The sequence below is a fragment of the Nematostella vectensis genome, chromosome 1 (genome assembly GCF_932526225.1).
Source record: "Nematostella vectensis chromosome 1, jaNemVect1.1, whole genome shotgun sequence".
NCBI lineage: Eukaryota > Metazoa > Cnidaria > Anthozoa > Actiniaria > Edwardsiidae > Nematostella > Nematostella vectensis.
The window spans coordinates 12,930,451-12,951,796 of NC_064034.1; the positions used below are offsets into that span (position 1 = coordinate 12,930,451).

At 40.8% G+C, this 21,346-nt stretch overlaps 2 protein-coding genes across 4 annotated transcripts; one reads left to right on the forward strand and one right to left on the reverse strand.

The window, feature by feature from the left end:
* Window positions 1-124: 124 nt before the first annotated feature.
* LOC5515939 (protein white) lies at window positions 125-21,179 on the reverse strand. Of its 3 annotated transcripts, XM_048730827.1 has the most exons (21): window positions 21,074-21,178; window positions 20,358-20,451; window positions 11,763-11,933; window positions 11,521-11,569; window positions 10,607-10,793; window positions 10,462-10,533; window positions 10,298-10,396; window positions 9,420-9,586; window positions 8,604-8,675; window positions 5,781-5,883; window positions 5,371-5,424; window positions 5,269-5,303; window positions 4,896-5,001; window positions 4,125-4,256; window positions 3,665-3,757; window positions 3,466-3,523; window positions 3,106-3,183; window positions 2,428-2,533; window positions 1,251-1,354; window positions 858-952; window positions 125-427 (listed from the first exon to the last, which is right to left on the reverse strand). In XM_048730827.1, the coding sequence occupies exons 2-21, from the start codon at window positions 20,371-20,373 to the stop codon at window positions 326-328; spliced, it is 1,899 nt and encodes a 632-aa protein (XP_048586784.1). In that variant the 5' UTR covers window positions 20,374-20,451; window positions 21,074-21,178; the 3' UTR covers window positions 125-325. The 3 variants fall into 3 exon arrangements, with proteins under 3 accessions (XP_048586784.1, XP_048586786.1, XP_048586785.1); XM_048730829.1 differs by lacking the exon at window positions 4,125-4,256 and having other exon boundaries at window positions 21,074-21,179; XM_048730828.1 differs by lacking the exon at window positions 10,462-10,533.
* Window positions 12,828-16,895, forward strand: LOC116620090. Its single transcript, XM_032385632.2, has 2 exons — window positions 12,828-13,457; window positions 15,701-16,895. Exons 1-2 carry the CDS (start codon window positions 13,016-13,018, stop codon window positions 15,778-15,780), a joined length of 522 nt encoding a protein of 173 aa, XP_032241523.1. The 5' UTR covers window positions 12,828-13,015; the 3' UTR covers window positions 15,781-16,895.
* Window positions 21,180-21,346: the final 167 nt, after the last annotated feature.

A 21,346-nucleotide genomic window follows, 5' to 3' on the forward strand; every position in this document is an offset into this window, starting at 1 on the left:
GGTTGTGCTCTTCACGCAGATAGCAGCAAATAATTTTTTGTTCGCCTGGTACGTTTTAAAATGCAGAATCAAATTGCATTCATGATAACAACCTTAATTATGTTGTCATTAATAATTCTCGTGATTTTCTTTCTAATACTCGTACTTTATTATTGTATATTATTAAATTTATTATCGTATATATCTTTACAACACTTGAATTCAAAAACATCCTTTAGAACATTTTTAGCCTTGAAATGCTCCGGCCCAATTTTAACTGAAAATTAGACTTTCTTATGAAAAAGAATCAAGTGCATTGACCCAAGAATCGTTCAGTCATAGTGGATCATTGCTTCATGCTTGATCTTCGTAACAGCAGAATGAACGCAAGTAGTCGGAAGCCAACAGACAATGCGATAAGAACAACAAAGTCCACGACATACATGTCCTGAAAATGGAATAGACATAGTAAATTAAATCATCTTCACATCTACTACCACTGCTAGAAAGGGCCTCTTTTTACTGTTTTTCAATCCGCCTACAAAACGAGCTTCATAGCACGGGGTGCGGTACAAGGGACAAATACACCCCCTAAATATTTCGAGGCATGTCACGCTCTGCCATAATACATATCATCACCATCATCATCATCATCATCATCATCACCATCATCATCATCATCACCACCATCACCATCACCATCACCATCACCATCATCATCATCATCACCATCACCATCATCATCATCATCATCATCATCATCATTATCATCATCATCATCATCATCACCGATAACACTATTACTACAACCATTACTATAATCACTACCATTATCATCATCAACTCAATCACCATAAGTATCACAATACACTGAATACCTTATCGAGGCCGAGAAACGCTAATATAGAATCTCCATCTGGAAAACAAATCCCTGCGGCCGGTGCCGTCCTATTTCCCGCGTACATCTGACAAGCTAGAAAAAGTCTACATTGTTCATGGCATTTAAAACACATTCGCGAAACTGTTAAAATATCTACATGTCAGGTTTTAAATCTCAAGCCTTGACCAATCAAGACGTAAGTAAACGTGACAGAAAAAGTTGGCAAACACGCATTCCAAATTTGAACAGTTGGGTTACAAAACAAAGGGCAAGCTGTGTCAAGTAGCTAGACTTGCGACAAGTTGCGCTGACCTACGTCTCTGCGGACCTTTTTACTTTAAAGATATGGGGGATTATTTCAAAAGATGACTAAATCCTCCAATCGTCTCACCTCCTATCGAATCGTGACCTTGCCATTGATTGATACTAAGTAATTCAAAGCTGTACTTGAAAAACGATGTATACTCTATCCACACAAAGTACACTGGTATGGACCTGAGGAGAGAAAGTTCGCGTAAATACTCTGGGGGTTTAGGACATCGCTACATTTTGTGACATGGTGGAGACATGACGGAAAAACATGACGTGACGCTTCAAATAAGCCCATTTCACATCGAATAAGGCGAAGAATTTCGACTTTTTTTAGATTCATTTCAAGTGTCATTGAAATTTGAGCTTTTCGTCCATAAACTGATGCACAGGGCAATGATGATCAAGAAAAAATTATCTTAAAAAGCCAAAATCTGGTAATTTGCACTTCGGCCTCACGCTATTTGTGTTTTGAAAATCAGTCCGTAGAAGAAGGAACCTATAGCCATTGTGAGTAATTGTGTTATCTCTCTCTATCTGGAATTGCGCGTTTTCCAGGTTTTTCCGTCATGTCCATGGTGGATTGATGGCTTGAGCGCATGTTATTAATGAAGATAAAAGTAGCAGAGAGCCATAGTAAAAGGGATTAATTTTGAAAGACCTCGCCCAGTCAACCACTCTCCCGTCAATCAAAAGTTCTGACGTCATGTACGCGTTTGTATAAAAAAAGGCGCCAGAACGTACCGACTGTTTACAGGCTTTGTTCTTTTCTTTTTCTAGAACAGAGAATACTTTTGATTCTTTATGCGAGCAAAAGTAATGTAAATAGATAAAACAATAACTTAAGTTTCTTCTGTCGAGTCCGGCTGTCAGTCTACAAAATTGATTTACAGAAGAGTGTTTGCAGTTCTCGAGACTTAACCTTTTAGGCATCAGCAGTAACCTCCCCCCCTCTACCCCCAACCCCATCCCTATGGATAATTTCCGGGGAAAGTCCCTCTAAAAGGGACATGCTCGTCCTTTCTTTAGGGTGTAAAATGTACCCAAGTGCTATCCCTTAGGGCCTTAAAAATATATGTTACCACGCCTTTTTGATATCTCTAAGTGGTTAAAATTGAAATTGACCCTACCCATTCTGTTATTCCTTAGGGTTTAAATTTATCTTCTCGAGTAGAATATGACCTTTTCATGTATAAATGTGTACATATAATTCGCTTACGAGTATAAATTATAGTGTATTAAGCCTGGTATTGACTAACGTTGATTTTAAAAAGAATCCACCAAAGAGTAGGAAAGGTACAAGAATGGGTGGACCGATAGCACCGGCTGCCGCCGTTGATTTCATCATGGTGGAGATCATATATCCTGCAAGAAACAGAGGAGAAAAACATGTATAAATGGATACACATGTTGAAACGATGACCATCACGACTCATGTCCATCATGGTAAAAGTTATAAAAACTACAAGAAAACACACGCACGGAAAATAACATGTCGAACCGATTACCCTTACGCCAAACATATTCTTTCCACTCCAACAACGGAAATAGCTGTAGTAGTATACCTCTCAAGCAAACGAGGTCATGTAAAGCGCATTTGATTTGATTTACTTCGGTCTGTTATCAAAGATGTTACGTCATGAGTTTTTTGTGGGCCGCGATTCGCTAAGCGATTCGTTAGGAGAGATTGGAGGCTACCCTGTACAATCCTACATAGAAGTTTTTGCGGCTCATCTGCCTGATAAGTTGAAAGAATCAAGAGCTTTTATCTTAGAAAGGCTGAAAAGGAACTAAAGAATGACCCTGCGAAAACTGGATGCGCAACTGAGGTACCATTTGCTACAATTTGGTACATTCATTCATTCGTTCATTCATTCACTCTGTCGCAGGTTTCAACATCCGTACAAAACAACAGAACTCAATTTATGGTTACTGACCTATAGAGACGGCGGTATTTGTGACAAGCATCAAAACGACAAAGCAGATGAGAAACCGGGTGAACTCTGATTGGAGACCTGCGCAGAATAACAGTAATCATTTACGGCAAAAGTGAGGCTACATAACAGGTGGTGTGGACCACAAGTTAGCCAACGGTAAAAATTAGAGATTCAAGGCTGAGTCTTACTAGAGAAGGGAGCGGAGAAGGAGAATGGCAGCTGTATAATATACGGGAAGAGGGAAAAGGGTAGCAAAGAAAATTAAACAGTTATTGTTCCTTACGTGCGTGGGCACGTAACGTCTCCGATTGGTTTCCCGCTTCCTGCTAATGATAGAGAGGGGAGAGGGCGTTGACTTACCAATCATCCAATAGGGTATCACTGATATCAGGAATGGGGAAATGATGAAAATCGGCAACTGAAATACAAAAAGGAAAAAGAATCATTTACCCATGCTTATCAATAGTAGGCTCGATTTCCAGCTCGTTTTTGTGATAAAGCCAAGCGAAGGCTAGAAATAGAGCCTTAATCGATAGATGCGCTGAATAAGTGAGCTAACCTCGGTCAAAGTCTTGCAAAGGAAATACACGTCCGTCCTGTACATGCCGTTTTTGTGATCGCGCAGGAAAACTGGAAGCTCAATAGGAAATACCTGATAGAGACAACAGATAGAGCATCATTTATGGTCATAGAGACGAGCAATGTCGTAGATATCACGTGACAGGCCGCCGTGAGTAAACAGATTGCTATTTACAAGAAAACAAGTTAGAAACTTTGATTATTGGCGCTATATTCGATACTAATCAATGTATTTAGCTAGACTTTGTGGTTCAGAGTAAGGGCCTTATTTTCTCAAATGAAATGCCTTATAAAATCTCTCTTATCCTCTGGGACCCAGGCCGACGCGGCAGCGGGAGTTCGCGCGGTCTCCATGTCACCCTGGGTCCTAGTTGATGGAGTTCTCTCGCACCTCAGGCCATTTTAGGCTATACATGCTCGCAGTTCGATCGACTACTTACAAAATAAACAGCTTGAAGGCTAGAAAAGGCTAACGTCGTGATTAAGAAAAACAAAGCCCCAGAGATGTTCTGAATACTGTCCGCGTCGATGTTTGTCTGTAAGTACACCAATCCCGCAAGCAGCCCCATGAACTGACAAGAGAAACAAGCACCAGCTATTACCGTACAGTGGTATACCTCCATTAAGTGCCAACCTACGGGACCTCAATCATCGGGACCAACACTTTATACGGATTATCATCAGAAAGCGACTAAAAATATGATGGTGCAAGATATAGTGACACTCTGTCGTCTAAATCACATTAGTGACTTGTCTGATAATGAAATTTTCTGAATGTAATAGGAAAAGTAAACGTGGTTAGAGCACCCTTGTACTCTTGTTTTATCCTCTACTCTCAAAGCTCTTACATTTTAAAATCCTTATACGCATTAAGAATGGCAAACCCTGGAGCTGAGGAGCACAAGCTTTTAGTAACCTCACATACGTTCAATAAGTCACATTTAGGACCGAGAAACAAAAAAATTCTATCCATGTCTCTACCGAGAATCGAACCCATTTCAGTAGGTAAGAGAACCCATACACTGATACGCTAACATTAAGCGCCAGAAGTAATTTCGGTCGGAACAAGGACTGGGAAATGGTTGGCGAAGGCGCTTGAAATAGGTTTTTGCTTAAAGAGGTATAAAAACAGATATTTAGGGACTTTCAAGAGGAGGTGGTCACTTCTAAAATAGGTGGCCGCATGATTGAGGCATTATTTTTGTACTTACAATACTCTGAAGAATTCGTATTCTGAACATAAGCACATCTCTTCGGTTGCTGAGCCAACTTCGCCACATGACAGTCTTGAATTGCCGCCACCACGACGCCTTGTATCTGGTGATGAGCTAGATTAGATTTACCATTATAATATAACAGCAACACGCGTCTACTAAGAACATTGAAAAAAAATGCCAAGAGTATGTAACAAGACAACGTAAATTTTTCCTAAATAAATACAGAGGGACAGTTTTTTTTTGAAAAATGGATTATATACGGAGGATTTCCTACTTTTAGGTCCCTATATCCAAACGCTTAATTTTAAACAATCATTAGGAAATGACCAGTAGAGGCGTGGCTGTGCCGCGTCTTAACTAAACTTACGGTTCGTGTGACCATTCAGCTTCCATAAACGAGTCCTTAAAAGGAATAAGATAATTTATTACAGACTGCCAGTTGCTAATTGAAATGCAATCTTACACTCACCTCTAAATCATGGACGTTTGCCGGGTTTCGATTAGTAGTTGCATCACAAATAGTCTGTCAAAAAGAGTATTTTCTCTTGCAGCTTCATTTTTTCTTAAAAAGTGGGGCTTAACTGTTTTTGCTGTTTCATACGTATTTCAGGCCTGCAGCAAGGGTCTTTCGGCTTTAAGCGAACTATTTTTTCTTAGATTTTTTCTAGCTAACAGTGTTCTTCAACATTATTTCATTTGAGTCATAGTTTGAGTTGACCTCATAGTCGATTTGGGTGGTTATCTCGAACCCTCCGATCCCCCTGGCTACGGGTCTGTGTTTATTATCTATATAAATCACAACGGGATTGTATTGCAAGAGCAGTGAATTAAGACACTGTATAACAAGTAATAACTTGATAATTTTAAAATAAGAATAACCTTAATTCTATCCAGGCAGTTTTGACGATCATCAGGAACAACAGCAAGAGTGTGCACGAAGTAGTCGGCGGGATTGTAGTTTGGAGGGCAGGGGTACCCTAAGCTGGACAAAGATGCACAGAGATCAGTACCTACATATATCAGTACCTACACATAAAGACACTCGGATCAGTACCTATACATAAAGACACGCGGATATCAGTACCTACACATAAAGACACGCGGATATCAGTAGCTACACATAAAGCCACACGGATATCAGTACCTACACATAAAGACACGCGGATATCAGTAGCTACACATAAAGCCACACGGATATCAGTACCTACACATAAAGACACGCGGATATCAGTAGCTACACATAAAGACACACGGATCAGTACCTACACACAAAGACACACGGATCAGTACCTACACACAAAGACACACGGATCAGTACCTACACACAAAGACACACGGATCAGTACCTACACACAAAGACACACGGATCAGTACCTACACACAAAGACACACGGATCAGTACCTACACACAAAGACACACGGATCAGTACCTACACACAAAGACACGCGGATATCAGTACCTACACATAAAGCCACACGGATATCAGTACCTACACATAAAGACACGCGGATATCAGTAGCTACACATAAAGCCACACGGATATCAGTACCTACACATAAAGACACGCGGATATCAGTAGCTACACATAAAGACACACGGATCAGTACCTACACACAAAGACACACGGATCAGTACCTACACACAAAGACACACGGATCAGTACCTACACACAAAGACACACGGATCAGTACCTACACACAAAGACACACGGATCAGTACCTACACACAAAGACACGCGGATATCAGTACCTACACATAAAGACACACGGATATCAGTACCTAAACATAAAGACACACGGATATCAGTACCTACACATAAAGACACACGGATATCAGTACCTACACATAAAGACACACGGATATCAGTACCTACACATAAAGACGCACGGATCAGTACCTACACATAAAGACACACGGATATCAGTACCTACACGTAAAGACACACGGATATCAGTACCTACACATAAAGACACACGGATCAGTACCTACACATAAAGACACGCGGATATCAGTACCTACACATAAAGACACACGGATCAGTACCTACACATAAAGACACACGGATATCAGTACCTACACACAAAGACACACGGATATCATTTCCTACACATAAAGACACACGGATCAGTAGCTACACATAAAGACACGCGGATATCAGTACCTACACATAAAGACACACGGATCAGTATCACACATAAAGACACACGGATCAGTACCTACACACAAAGACACACGGATCAGTACCTACACACAAAGACACACGGATCAGTACCTACACACAAAGACACACGGATCAGTACCTACACATAAAGACACACGGATCAGTACCTACACACAAAGACACACGGATCAGTACCTACACACAAAGACACACGGATCAGTACCTACACACAAAGACACGCGGATATCAGTACCTACACATAAAGCCACACGGATATCAGTACCTACACATAAAGACACGCGGATATCAGTAGCTACACATAAAGCCACACGGATATCAGTACCTACACATAAAGACACGCGGATATCAGTAGCTACACATAAAGACACACGGATCAGTACCTACACACAAAGACACACGGATCAGTACCTACACACAAAGACACACGGATCAGTACCTACACACAAAGACACACGGATCAGTACCTACACACAAAGACACACGGATCAGTACCTACACACAAAGACACACGGATCAGTACCTACACACAAAGACACGCGGATATCAGTACCTACACATAAAGACACACGGATATCAGTACCTACACATAAAGACACACGGATATCAGTACCTACACATAAAGACACACGGATATCAGTACCTACACATAAAGACACACGGATATCAGTACCTACACACAAAGACACACGGATCAGTACCTACACACAAAGACACACGGATCAGTACCTACACACAAAGACACACGGATCAGTACCTACACACAAAGACACGCGGATATCAGTACCTACACATAAAGACACACGGATATCAGTACCTACACATAAAGACACACGGATATCAGTACCTACACATAAAGACACACGGATATCAGTACCTACACATAAAGACACACGGATATCAGTACCTACACATAAAGACGCACGGATCAGTACCTACACATAAAGACACACGGATATCAGTACCTACACGTAAAGACACACGGATATCAGTACCTACACATAAAGACACACGGATCAGTACCTACACATAAAGACACGCGGATATCAGTACCTACACATAAAGACACACGGATCAGTACCTACACATAAAGACACACGGATATCAGTACCTACACACAAAGACACACGGATCAGTACCTACACACAAAGACACACGGATCAGTACCTACACACAAAGACACACGGATCAGTACCTACACATAAAGACACACGGATCAGTACCTACACACAAAGACACACGGATCAGTACCTACACACAAAGACACACGGATCAGTACCTACACACAAAGACACGCGGATATCAGTATCTACACATAAAGCCACACGGATATCAGTACCTACACATAAAGACACACGGATATCAGTACCTACACATAAAGCCACACGGATATCAGTACCTACGCATAAAGACACACGGATTAGTACCTATACATAAAAACACACGGATCCGTACCTACACATAAAAACACACGGATCCGTACCTACACATAAAGACACATGGATAAGTAGCTGTCATTTACCTCGAGAAGTGTGGGATAACATCACGTGTGAGCCCGAAATATGCAGTACGACCTTCTGCTACTAACAGCAAGCTGTGAAATGATGAGAACGATTCAATTATTCGGGTTATGTGATGCGGTGGTTATGATGATAATAATAAGGGTAACGATAATGAAGGTAATGATGATGTCGATGATAATGATGTTGATGGTGTTGATGGTTATGCTGATAATAATAATGATGGTGTTGTTGATGATGACCCTTTTTCTGCTGCTGATATATCAATGATGATGTTTAGTTGTGATGTTGCTGATGATGTTGTTGATGATGTTGATGATGATGTTGTTGATGGTGATCCTGTTGCTGGTATTGAAATATAATGATGATAATAATGATGATGGGGTTGATGTCTTGATTGTGGTGATGGTGTTGATGGTGATTTTGATGATGATGTTGACCCTGTTGCTGCTACTGATATATTAATGATGATGACAATGATGATAATGATCATGGTGTTGATTATGATGATCGTGCTGATAGTGATAAAAATGTTGTTGATGATGATGTTGATGATGATGTTGACCCTGTTGGTGCTACTGATATATTAATGATGATGACAATGATTATAATGATCATGGTGTTGATTATGATGATCGTGCTGATAGTGATAAAAATGTTGTTGATGATGATGTTGTTGATGATGTTGGTCCTGTTGGTGCTACTGATATATTAATGATAATAATTATGATGACGATGATGTTGATGACGATAATGGTGTTGATTGTGGTATGGTGTTGATGGCGATGATTATAACAAACTGTTAACTTATACCAGACCTTGAGAACATGTTGTACACTTCAGAAGAGGGCTGGTGGATGGTACAGATGATAGTCCTTCCCTGAGCCGCGAGTTTCTGTAGCGTGGCCACCACACTCTGCGCCATAAATGAATCCAAGCCGGACGTCGGCTCGTCCGCGAACAGAATAGATGGGTCAGTCAAAATCTAACCAGAAAATCCTCGTCAACGCGGGAATACAACCGAATGCAGGATTAAGATTCAAAGCTGAGAGGCAAAAAACTATCAAAAAACTATCGCTATCACTGACCTGGCGAAACCCGACCTGGTGGGGATCTTTTGCCTCCCCGATACCTGCTGATTTTTCGGACCTCCTGGCAGAGTTTTCCCTCCCCTGGTACAATTTTTCTCTAACCTGGTGAGAAGCTTTTCCCCGAACGAAAATACCGTAAATGATCTCATAAACGCCCGGGACGTTAAATTTCGATGGCTCGACGGGCGTTCTTTACAAACTATTACAATATAACAAACCTAAGTGCAGTGGGGTTCTAATCTGAGTCAGGATAGACATTTTTAAATGTCGGGAATATTCTAGCTGTCTTGTCCGAAATTCCACCGACCTGCTGAACAAATACCAACCTGGTGAGCTTTTTACTTTAAATATGTCGATACTTTATTAATCGCCAGGTTGTGTTACTGAGGAGCTGTGCCAACGCGCTAACTGCTAGGCCATCTTGATAAAAATTTAGCTTCCATGCCCCAAACATTCCATTTTAGACATAGCCCCATCGCCTTCTATCCCCTGACATAGCCCCTTCCATCCCCTGACATAGCCCACTTCGTTTTACTGATACATACCTTCAATCAAATCATATACAATCATATCACATCATATAGCACACGTAATATCTTTCTCACCTCCGAGGCAAAGCTGAGTCGCTTCTGTTCCCCACCAGATATCCCGCGCTTGTGCCCTGGGGTTCCTATCAAGGAATCAGCACATTTCACAAGCCCTAACTGAAAAATAATAGAATATGAAAACAGAAAGCGATAAAAAGAAAGTGTGAAGGTAGGAATCTAACCTCTGAGATAACTTCTTCAACTTTTTCCATTCTCTCCCTGTCCGGGATATGTTTATCAATTCGTAGCAGTGCCTAAAAGGAAAGTCTATATTCAAAAACCTGAACTTTTTTTCGATCTCGTTTCGGTATGAAATGTGTAACCCACCTGGAACTTGAGGTGCTCCCTGACAGTGAGGGTGCCGATAAACAGATCTTCCTGCTGGATGTACGCGGAGATGCTGTTGATGGCCAAACCCAGAGTCTTGTTGTTTGCCTTCACCACACCACTCACGTGCATACTGCCGATGTTACGATGCGCGAGGACGTTTATCAATGTCGTCTTGCCAGATCCACTGAAATAGGGACCAATACTTATAGTGACCTCATCCCTAACATATGATCAACTCCAATTCCATCATATGACCAACCTCGTCCCCATCACTAGGCGACACACCTCATCTCAATTATGTGAATCAACTTATCACCGTAATCAAGTAGTTTGACCCATCTTATCTCCATCACATGACTCACCTCATCCCAATCACGTGACACAACACATCCCCATATTTTTACCCATCTCAGCCTCAGAATGGTAAACACCAAATCCCAAAAAATGACCCAACTCATCCCCATCATAACACATCTCATCCCCATCATATGACCCAACTCATCCCCATCACGTGACCCACCTCATCCCCATCATGTGACACACCTCATCGCCATCACGTGACCCACCTCATCCCTACCATGTGACATACCTCATGCCCATCACGTGACCCACCTCATCCCCACCATGTGACATACCTCATGCCCATCACGTGACCCACCTCATCCCCACCATGTGACATACCTCATGCCCATCATGTGACCCACCTCATCGCCATCATGTGACACATCTCATGCCCATCACGTGACCCACCTCATCCCCATCACGTGACCCAACTCATTCCCATCACGTATTCCAACTCATCCCAATCACGTGACCCAACTCATCCCCATCACGTGACCCAACTCATCCCCATCACGTGACCCAGCTCATCCCCATCACGTAACCCAACTCATCACCATCATGTGACCCACCTTGCCCCCATGACTGCAACAAGCTCACCAGGGTTGACTTTGCCACTAACTGATAATAAAGAAAAGACAAGCGGACAGTGTTTGTTACGTAAAGCTATTACAGTAGACAATACACCCAACCTTCAACATAAAAACTTCGTTACATAGCAGTGCCGTAGCAGGCTTCGAAATATTGGGAGGCACAATACTCCACCCCCTGGTACGGCCCAGCATAGTGTGAGTTGTTTGTGCAGTTTACCCACCATTAAAGAGAATTTGTTTTGATCTTGGTTGCTGACCAACTCTAGTCTTACAGCACAGATGTCTATAGACCTTTCCGCTTTCGACGGGAACCAGTACATTGATGTCCCGCCATTCCAGGGTGACGCTTTTCTGAGCGTGGGAGTACTCTTTGATTTGAATGACAGTGCTTCCTTAAAAAAAAGCAGCATATGGAGATGTTTTTTTTTTATAAATGGACGTTTTTAATCAAAAGTGATGGCTTTGCAAGCAATTGTAGTATTTACAGCCAAATTCGTTGTTGCGCGACCTTGATGAATCCAAAATCCATGTCTCATTTGGGAATAGCGCCTAGTCAGACACAAGCTTTGGGGGCGGTTTGTCTGGTTTTGATTGTTTGGTTTGATTGACTAAGTGCTATTCCCAAACAAAAAAAGGATTTTTGGGTTCTGGAAAGTCGCGCAACAACGGATTGTGCTATAATAGGGCTTTGTTGCCCGAGATGGCGCTTAGGGAATGGAACTCGAAGTTTGCGGAAGTTTTCCGAGGTGCGAAGTACACTTCCGGTTTTCAATAGGCGTGTAATTCGGGGACAAAACTATAAACCATAAGCGAATTAGATAAAAAAGACATTCTAGATCACTCTGGTGGTATCGGGCAAACGCGCCACCATAGCCACATAGATACAGTGAGGCTGAAAGATTCAGATTCAGTATAGATAAATATTCATGTTTGGGTCTATTATCGAGCGAGAACGCTTATTATCGAACGAGAACGCTAACTACACTTGTTTATTTTAACTTCTTGTTGCTTTATCAAATTTTCAATTCTTAAATTAACTTTTCGTTACAAACCAACTAGCCACCGATGGCGAGTTGAACATCGGTGGCGGCGAGTTGTTTTGTGGTGAGATGGTGGAATGTTTGCCGTAAACCAGCGTGCATGTCATGTTCTGTTGGAAATAAAGGAACTAAAAAAGCGTCCAAACATATTAGGACTTGGGGCTAGAAAGCTACACATAAAAGTAATAGATAAACAACATTATAAATTTGAAGTCTTTTTGTTATCAGCTAAAAAATCTGAATTTGTTAATTTTGACCTGTCAAAATGGGTAATTATTAACGTAGATCAATTAGTACACCAATCAGAATGGCATGTTGGTAATGCCAGGTTATACGATATTTAATCTCAAGCATGTGATGTGATTGCTCAGTTCACCGTCCTATTCAACTGAGAGCACGCTTAGCTTTTTATCAATCCGAACTCATCCGCCGGAATGGCATCCAAATCCTACAGGACTCGGTCCAAATCCAAATCACAAACATCTAATGTTGCTCAAGAGATTGCTGATCTCTCGGCTCAAATCGAGGAGCTACAAATGTCTTTGCCTTCGGTTTCACCATCCCACGCGGGAGCGCAACAACGAGTAGCTCCCCTCCTAACTCCCCAGGCCATAGAAGCCCCGTCTCTGGCCCAGCAGCTCCAGCTGGAACGCACGAAGCAGGAGAACCTGAAGTTACAGCTGGAGCTGACCAAAGCGCAACTGGAGTTGGCTCGTTTTAACGCTCCCATTTCAGCGCCCGTAGAACCCTTGGCTGATGTTTTGAGTTCCACGCCGGCACGCCCCCTCACCGATGTGCCCAACTTGGCGACACTTCGCAAGCTCCGTCGCGATCGGGCAGTCCTTCCCAACGAATTCCTCTTCACAACTTCTAAAGGTACGCTCGAGTACGACAAGCTCGACATTTCGGAATTTGTTGGGGGTTTCCTGGAGTGTATTAAGATCAAGAGCGAGCCAGAAAGGCCCACTCTTCTAGCACACCTCCAGCTGCTCATGGAGAAAGCAGCATCATATTCTTGGTCCAGTGTCAGGAATTTCCATTTTTCTATCAGCTCCGCAATAGAGGCTGGGCGGCTCACTTGGAATGACGCCACCGTCATTCGCGATAGGGCGCAGATCGCATTCACTCACGCGGATTTGCGTTCGGCTTCGCAATCGGCACCGCGAAATGGGATCTCGTCTGCGCCAAAGGCCAAAAAAGAGCTTTATTGCAAGGATTGGAACCATACGGGGAAATGTTCTTGTCCCCCAACGGATCCAGCCTACAAGTCTGTTCACCTTTGCCGAGTTTGTGATGCCAACCATTCTATGCTGTCGTGTGCAAAGCGGCGATTCCCGATACCTAACACTGGTCCGGTTGTCGTACCCGGCGGCGAGCGCCACTGACTATCAGCCGTGGTATTGGCGAACTCTGTCCGCGCCTTTCACCTTCCTAATTTTCGTGGTGCCCGAATCCCAGTGTCTTCCACTTTCGTGATTGATAAATGGAGCGCGTATCTCGAACATTATCAGGACAGACTTGTAATCGATTTTTTACGTTTTGGTTGGCCAATTAATTTTCGTAGTGATCATGCTACGTCTACATTTAGAAATCATCCTTCAGCGAATCAGCACATTAATTATTTACAATTGTATGTAAAGAAAGAACTTGATTTTAATTCTATTTGCGGGCCATTCGCGTCCAATCCTTTTGATACGGAATGTATTATCTCGCCATTACTTTGCGTTCCTAAACGCGATTCTGAAGACCTCCGCGCTGTACATGACCTCAGCTTTCCGGAGGGACATTCTATTAATGATGGAATTCCAAAGGATTCCTATCTGGGCGATCAGTACCAATTACAACTGCCGGGAGTCGACAGGCTCGTTGATTTTGTTAATCGCCTCGGTCGTGGTTGTCACTTTTTCAAAAAAGATTTGAGCCGTGCCTTCCGTCAGATCCCTGTGGATCCCGCGGATTATCACAATCTAGGATTCCAAATCAACGATCAATTTTACTTCCATACTTCGTTCCCGTTTGGACTCGGCACGGCCAGTTTGGCTTGTCAGCGCACTACAAAAGCTGTGGTTTACATTCTAAACACCATGGGCATTTTAGTGGATGTCTACATTGACGATTTTTATGGTGCTGCAATGCCGGACGTTTCACAGGATGAGTTCAACCGGATGAATTCTGTTTTTGACGAACTCGGGCTTGCCGCATCAGCCGCTAAAGACGTCTTACCATGCTATCGTATGACCTGTTTGGGAGTGGAAATTGACACCCTAGACATGACTTTGACTGTCCCACAATTCCGGGTGACTGAACCCCAGGGAGAGTTAAATGAGTGGTTAACTAGGACACTCTATTCTAAACGTGATCTTCAGCGTCTTCTTGGCAAACTGTCATTTATTACTTCTTGCATTCGTTCAGGCCGAGTTTACATGTGTCGTCTTCTTAATGCGTTACGCGCAATCAGTTCACGTCACTCCAAGTTGCACGTTGATGATGAGCTACGTGCTGACATCCACTGGTGGTTATATCTTTTGCGTCATTACAATGGTGTTTCGGTTATTCCTTCCAACATCACGGTGGCAAATCCGGAATTATTTGCTTCTGACGCTTGTTTGACCGGATGCGGGGCTGTATGTTTCGGGGAATATTTCCGTTGCCCATTCCCACCAAGGGTTTTATCTAAGCAACTACATATCAACGAGTTGGAGCTGTTAACTGTGGTGCTGGCGGTTAGGCTATGGGCTACTAAGCTACAAGGGCTTACAATTGAACTTTTCGTGGACAATACCACTTGTCTTTACGCCATTAATAACAATAGTTCAGCCAGTTCAGTGTTACATGTCTCCGAGAGCTATGGTTTTATTTAGCTCTTCATAATATTTCTTTATGCGCGCGCTTAGTACCCAGTCGCCTTAATTTCGTGGCAGATCAACTGAGCCGTTCCCATGCCGACTTTAATTGTCGCGCACAGTTTAACGAGTATGCCGAGCTCCACAATTTGTTCGAGCTTGAGATACCAGATGGTTATTTCGATTTCGTAGCTGCGTCTTAATATATTTTATGTCTCAAGTATCCTTTTAGTTCATACATATCTTCTTTGGTTTATTTTAAATTTTATTTTTCAGATCGTTCTCAGCAACTCATCCATTACGCTTATGAGGTGCAGCGCTTCGCTTTTCAAGAGTCCACGAAACGCAACATGTGAAGTCAACTTGAAGCGTATATACATTTTTGTTCTTATTATCAGTTAGTGCCATTTCCGGTGACTAAGCAAACTTATCTAGCGTACCTTGTATTTCTTTCGCGTTCCTTATCGTGTTATCGCTCGGTGATTAATTATGTCAACATTTTGAAGCACGTTAACAATTCGCTAGGTGCCGACTTATCGTTTATGCAGGGATACGATTGTGTGTTGACACAGAAAGCACTTCGGCGCATGATGGGTGATCAGGTGTCTCACACTCTACCGATAACCATCACGATTTTACTAAAATGTGTTCAGAATTTTGATTCTCGCAATGTATTTCATGTATGCATGCATGCAGCGTTTTTAGTCGTTTTTTTTTTTCGTTCTTGCGTATTTCCAATTTATTGCCATACAAAGCAAGCGATTTGTTAAGTTCCGCAAACCTTTTCCTTAGACGCAATCAAGTGGTCTTTGTTTCCTCTGGTGCTCTATTGTCGGTTTATCGAACTAAAACACTTCAATTTCAGGAGCGGATCTTAGAGATTCCTTTGCCAACCATACCAGGTTCGCCACTTTGCCCTGTTTCCGCATTGAAGCGATATTTCGATATAGTTCCTGCAGCGCCGAATAGTCCCTGTTTTGTAATTCCTCGCGGCATCCAAACGACGCCAGTTTTAGCTTCGCACTTTAATTCTTTTCTTAAGAAATGTGTTTATGCCATAGGGCTGAATCCCTCCAATTTTTCGTCGCGCAGCTTTCGCAAAGGCGGGGCTACATTCGCGTTTAATCGCGGGGCACCGACTGAATTCATCAAAGCGCAGGGTGATTGGAAGAGTGATGCATATTTAGTCTACTTAACTCTATCAAGTAGAAAAAAGCTTGCTATTCTCAATTCTATTACAACTAGGCTTGCCAACAAGCAATAACACAGTTATCGTTATACGTGTCAATACTCTTCATGCCATTCTATTTCTATGAATATATTTGTTTCTTATTTCTTTCTATTCATATTTTTAATTAGTTTATTATTTTTTCGGGTTTGGGGTTTATTCATTTTATCGTATTTTATTATTATTAATAATTCACTTGTAATTTAGATCAGTGGCAGATTTTAATAAATTAGTTGAACCCCAGCCGCGTTTACTCTTTTCACAGTATGTTAGTAATTTGTTAATTTTGACCTGTCAAAATGGGTAATTAATATAGATTTAGGCACTGCCTAAAAGCGGAGCCAGCATTGAACACCTGTGTTGACTGATTGAGGTATTTTTGGGGGATCTAGGATCCTGCTCTTTACTGAGATTTATTTATTGTACCAACCAAATGGATCCAGGCCTTATTCAATAATTTAAATTATGCAGTACATCAAAGTTAACAAACACAATTCCTGGTGTGAATATGGCTGTCAAAGTTGTCAAGAGTCTAATGGTAAATTCTTATGTCCCATCATAGAAGTTTATAAATATATTTTTTTTAATCAAAACAATACTCCGACAAGCTTTGCCCTTGTGCAGAATAGGTCATGGATGTAACAGCATTCCACAGATTTGAAATAATATATTTAGACTGTTTAGATGCCATACTGTAATTTTTATGTATTGATTTAGTGGCGATTCTCTCCTTCATTGGACAGAATATTCAGAAAAATGTCTGGAAATTAAAATCCAAAAATATATCTCCTTTCATGCATTACATATTGGTGCACCCACCATTTACCATATAGTGGCCTTGTTGTTGGTGGCCTACTCCAAAATGAATGCAATGAAGAAAAAACAAATTGATTTTGGAAGCAAATCCTAAAAAAAACATCTAATGCATCAATGACAGTGCTAAAATGCTAACTTCTTATTTCAAACCAAACCCTTTCATTGATCTATGTTTGGGGTAGAGAGGAAGGAAAGAATATCAATTGACTAAAAAATAGTTGACGGGGGAGGAGATATAAAGGGAATTGACTCAACTTGAAAGGTTTGTTGATAAAAATATAACAGTAATGAAAATAATTTGATTGAGCATTTCTTGACATTTCCCCTTTCCCATTATCTTAACCCTTTCATCACCACAGGCCTCTAAAGAGGCCATGTCTATGCTATCCAAGCTATGTGAACAGAATTCTATTATTGAAAAAAGAACAAGGTTGTTGCTAGTGTTATAAAGTTTAAGTATCTTGCCCTAAAAAAACCCTTTCCTTAATAAAAGTTTCATTAATGTACATTTGTAAAGCTACATTCTGACAAGCTTTGTCCTTGCGAAGAACAAGTAATGGATGAAACAGGATTTCAAAGATAGAATATAGTGTCAGACACAATTTTAGATAAGATGCAATACTGAAGTTTTAATGTACCATTTTAAGTGGTGATTTTCCATCCCCATGGGAATTAATATCTACAAATATACATCCAGTAATGCATTATATTTTAGTGTTTTTAGAAACCCTGGATCCAACCATTCCAATGAAATAAATCTAAACCTTTAAAATAAATGTAATGGAAAAGGAAAGGAAATCCTAAAAAGAAGATATAAGTGAAAGTACTAAATGAAAATTTCTAATTTAAAAATCAAATCTGTTATTAATTTATTTTTGGTGTAGAGGGGAAATAGCAAAGAGCATCAATTGCATAAAAATAGTCAACATGGAGAAGGAAAGGAAGAAATATGACTCTTCTTTAAATGTTTGAAAAGAAAATATAATAACAATAATGTGATAATTATATTCAGTACTTTCCTAAAATATCCCCTTTCCCATTATCTTTAGGTTAATAGAAAACTGTTTTCGTTACAGAATTATTATTTAAAAAGCAAAATTATGTTTTTAGTTTTATATAATATAAGTATCTTGTTCTAAAAAAAAACTATTGAATGTGTACTGCTGAATCACATAGTAATGCCCTAGTCATTTGAGCCCCCTCCCTTATTGTCCTGGGGAAGTCAGGGGTGTGGGGTTTTAGATTACTTTTTAACCAGAATATATCAAGAGGGGTGGTGGTATTGACTGTTTTTGACTCTTGGAAACAGGCTTTTATTAAAGTCTAATCCCCCACCCTTTCCTGGGACCATGTGTGTGGGGGTATCAAATGACTAGTGAATAAGAACTCCCTACTGTCTTTCAGACATGTCTTTCAAGACATGGTTTTCAATTCTCATGTCTTCCAGTCTTAAGCATTCATCTTGGCCCTCAGGTAGTCCCTGGTTCATAAAAGAGTAACATTTCTTTCAAAACAATCTTTTCATCAAGACATTTAAAATCTGACTAATTTCCACAAATATTTGAAAAAATAATAATAAACACATGAGATGTAAGATGCAGACAATAACAATACATATTGGCAACAGGGGTTGAATTTTGTTTTGTTTTTATCCTCGGTAAGGAAAATTTCTCTTGTAAGTTGAAAAAGTTGCTGTATCTTCTAAGGATATGTATCTTCTTAGGACTAAGAGCACAGGATATAAAGACAAGAACGGTCTTCTTTACCAGTATATGACAAATAAAACACGATATTGGTTAGCCTTTATGAAATATTTCAACAGAATCAAGAATAAAGATAGAACAAAGAATGTCAAAACAAAAGGTGTTATGCTCATTCTCAAAGCAAACAAAAAGGACAACAAAAAGCCCAATAACTGTCATATCCTCAATAGACAAAAGAAATCGTCGTCTGAAACTCACCTTGAATTTTGTCGCTTTCTTGTGGTTTTGTTCGCTTTTTAATGTGAACTATTACTTACTTAAATTTACTAGCAAAAGCCAGACATATCCTTACATAAATCTTGGCGTGAATGAATGTTAGTAGATCTCCTCTAGTTGACTTTATCCTTAAGTCACAAAATTTGAGGCAAAAACAAATAATCAACGCATGACAAGAACTTTTCCCTTGCTCTGTGCTTGAATTTAGCCGCCATTACGGGGCCGAGTGAGGCCTGGGAGTTGCGCGGCTGGCTGGCTGGCTGGCTGGCGAGTGACACCACAGGGTACCCGCGCGATGACCACAAAACCAAGTCGCATAGTTATACCATATTTCTATACCTATGGAGCTCCGCGCGCGGCCTACGGCCGCGCTGGCTCCGCTATTAACGTAGATCAATTAGTACACCAATCAGAATGGCATGTTGGTAATGCCAGGTTATACGATATTTAATCTCAAGCATGTGATGTGATTGCTCAGTTCACCGTCCTATTCAACTGAGAGCACGCTTAGCTTTTTACCACACCCACCCTCCCAAGTGGGGGTTTATTCATTTTATCGTATTTTATTATTATTAATAATTCACTTGTAATTTAGATCAGTGGCAGATTTTAATAAATTAGTTGAACCCCAGCCGCGTTTACTCTTTTCACAGTATGTTAGTAATTATCCGTAAATGGTAATTTAGTTACTGGCCTGAGACGATACTTAAGTAAGTATGAAGACGTTTTAATTTAGGATATGGATTAACTTTTAATTTTTTTTTCGGCATGTCACAACAGTCGGCCTGAGAGTTCACCAGCGCCATGATCAATATACATTACTTTTTATTATCTATATATAGATAATATAGATATAGATAATATCTATATCTATATATAATATATAATAGCGTAATATTAAAAAACTTACTTGTTGGCGTATCCATAGACGTATTTCTGTTTGCACTAGGCTGTATTTTAGTCCATTCTAAAAGTCATTGACAAGTTTTGTCGTGGAATTTCATCTAAAAATTTCAATAATTAGCATTTTCAGAATAGACTTTGGCAGCGTCAAAGTTTGTCAAAAAAATTGTGTGTGTGTGTGTGTGACATTTTATCCGTCGCAAGAATATGCCGTATGCCGTTAATTTTGCCGAGAGTTTGGATAGCGTTTCATCGGCACGCCAAAAAAGTCACTTTCAATCGCACAGAAATCACGTTTAGTTATGCGTGACAAATGGAGTTGATTGAATTTCTGTGTAGTGACACGCTACGGCACGGCGTAATACGAGACCACGGCATCTAACTCCAGTGGAACTCCATTCTACGTATTGAGACAAAAACCATTGATACGGGATGCGGTATTGAGACAAAAACAAGTTCAGAATGCGGAATTTCGAGTTATACGAGTTTGAGTTAGCGGGGGTAACGATAGATTTTACGATTTGTATTATAAAATATTCAACTACATTTAACTACATCGAATGAATGTGGGTTGCAAAGCGTCCCTGTAAAAAATAAACGACAACAATTTCTTGTAGGGAGTAGTCTAGTATCCAATTGAAGCGGTACATACGCACATCTATAAGTAAGCTATCTTTTTTTATCCAATTATCCCAAGCTATACTTGGGCTACATCAAGCTTACCTTCAAGCCGCATAGTGTTGACCGGTATCCATGATAGAAATATCTGAAATATGACATCTACAAAACAGGGATCCCGATCAATGTTTAACTTATTTTTAGGATACTATTCGAGAGGGGGAGGGGGAGAGTCTGAATCTCGAGTCAGAGTCTCGATTTTGGAGGGCCGACGGCTCTTCATATCCAAAGAGATTTTGCTTGTAAAGAAGAAATACAAAAATAAAATAACATTGAATTCGGCCCCCTCTCATGGCTCGAACCCAATCACTGTATTGG

Bases quoted from the DNA above. Each gene is read 5' to 3' on its own strand.
- LOC116620090 (XM_032385632.2), top strand. From the start codon at position 13,016: ATGGCATCCAAATCCTACAGGACTCGGTCCAAATCCAAATCACAAACA. The intron at 13,458-15,700 runs GTACGCTCGAGT...TTTATTTTTCAG, and splicing joins CCTCTTCACAACTTCTAAAG to ATCGTTCTCAGCAACTCATC.
- LOC5515939 (XM_048730827.1), bottom strand. The intron at 11,570-11,762 runs GTGGGTAAACTG...CTTTATTATCAG, and splicing joins AAAACAAATTCTCTTTAATG to TTAGTGGCAAAGTCAACCCT. The intron at 9,587-10,297 runs GTGAGAAAGATA...TTTTCTGGTTAG, and splicing joins GACTCAGCTTTGCCTCGGAG to ATTTTGACTGACCCATCTAT.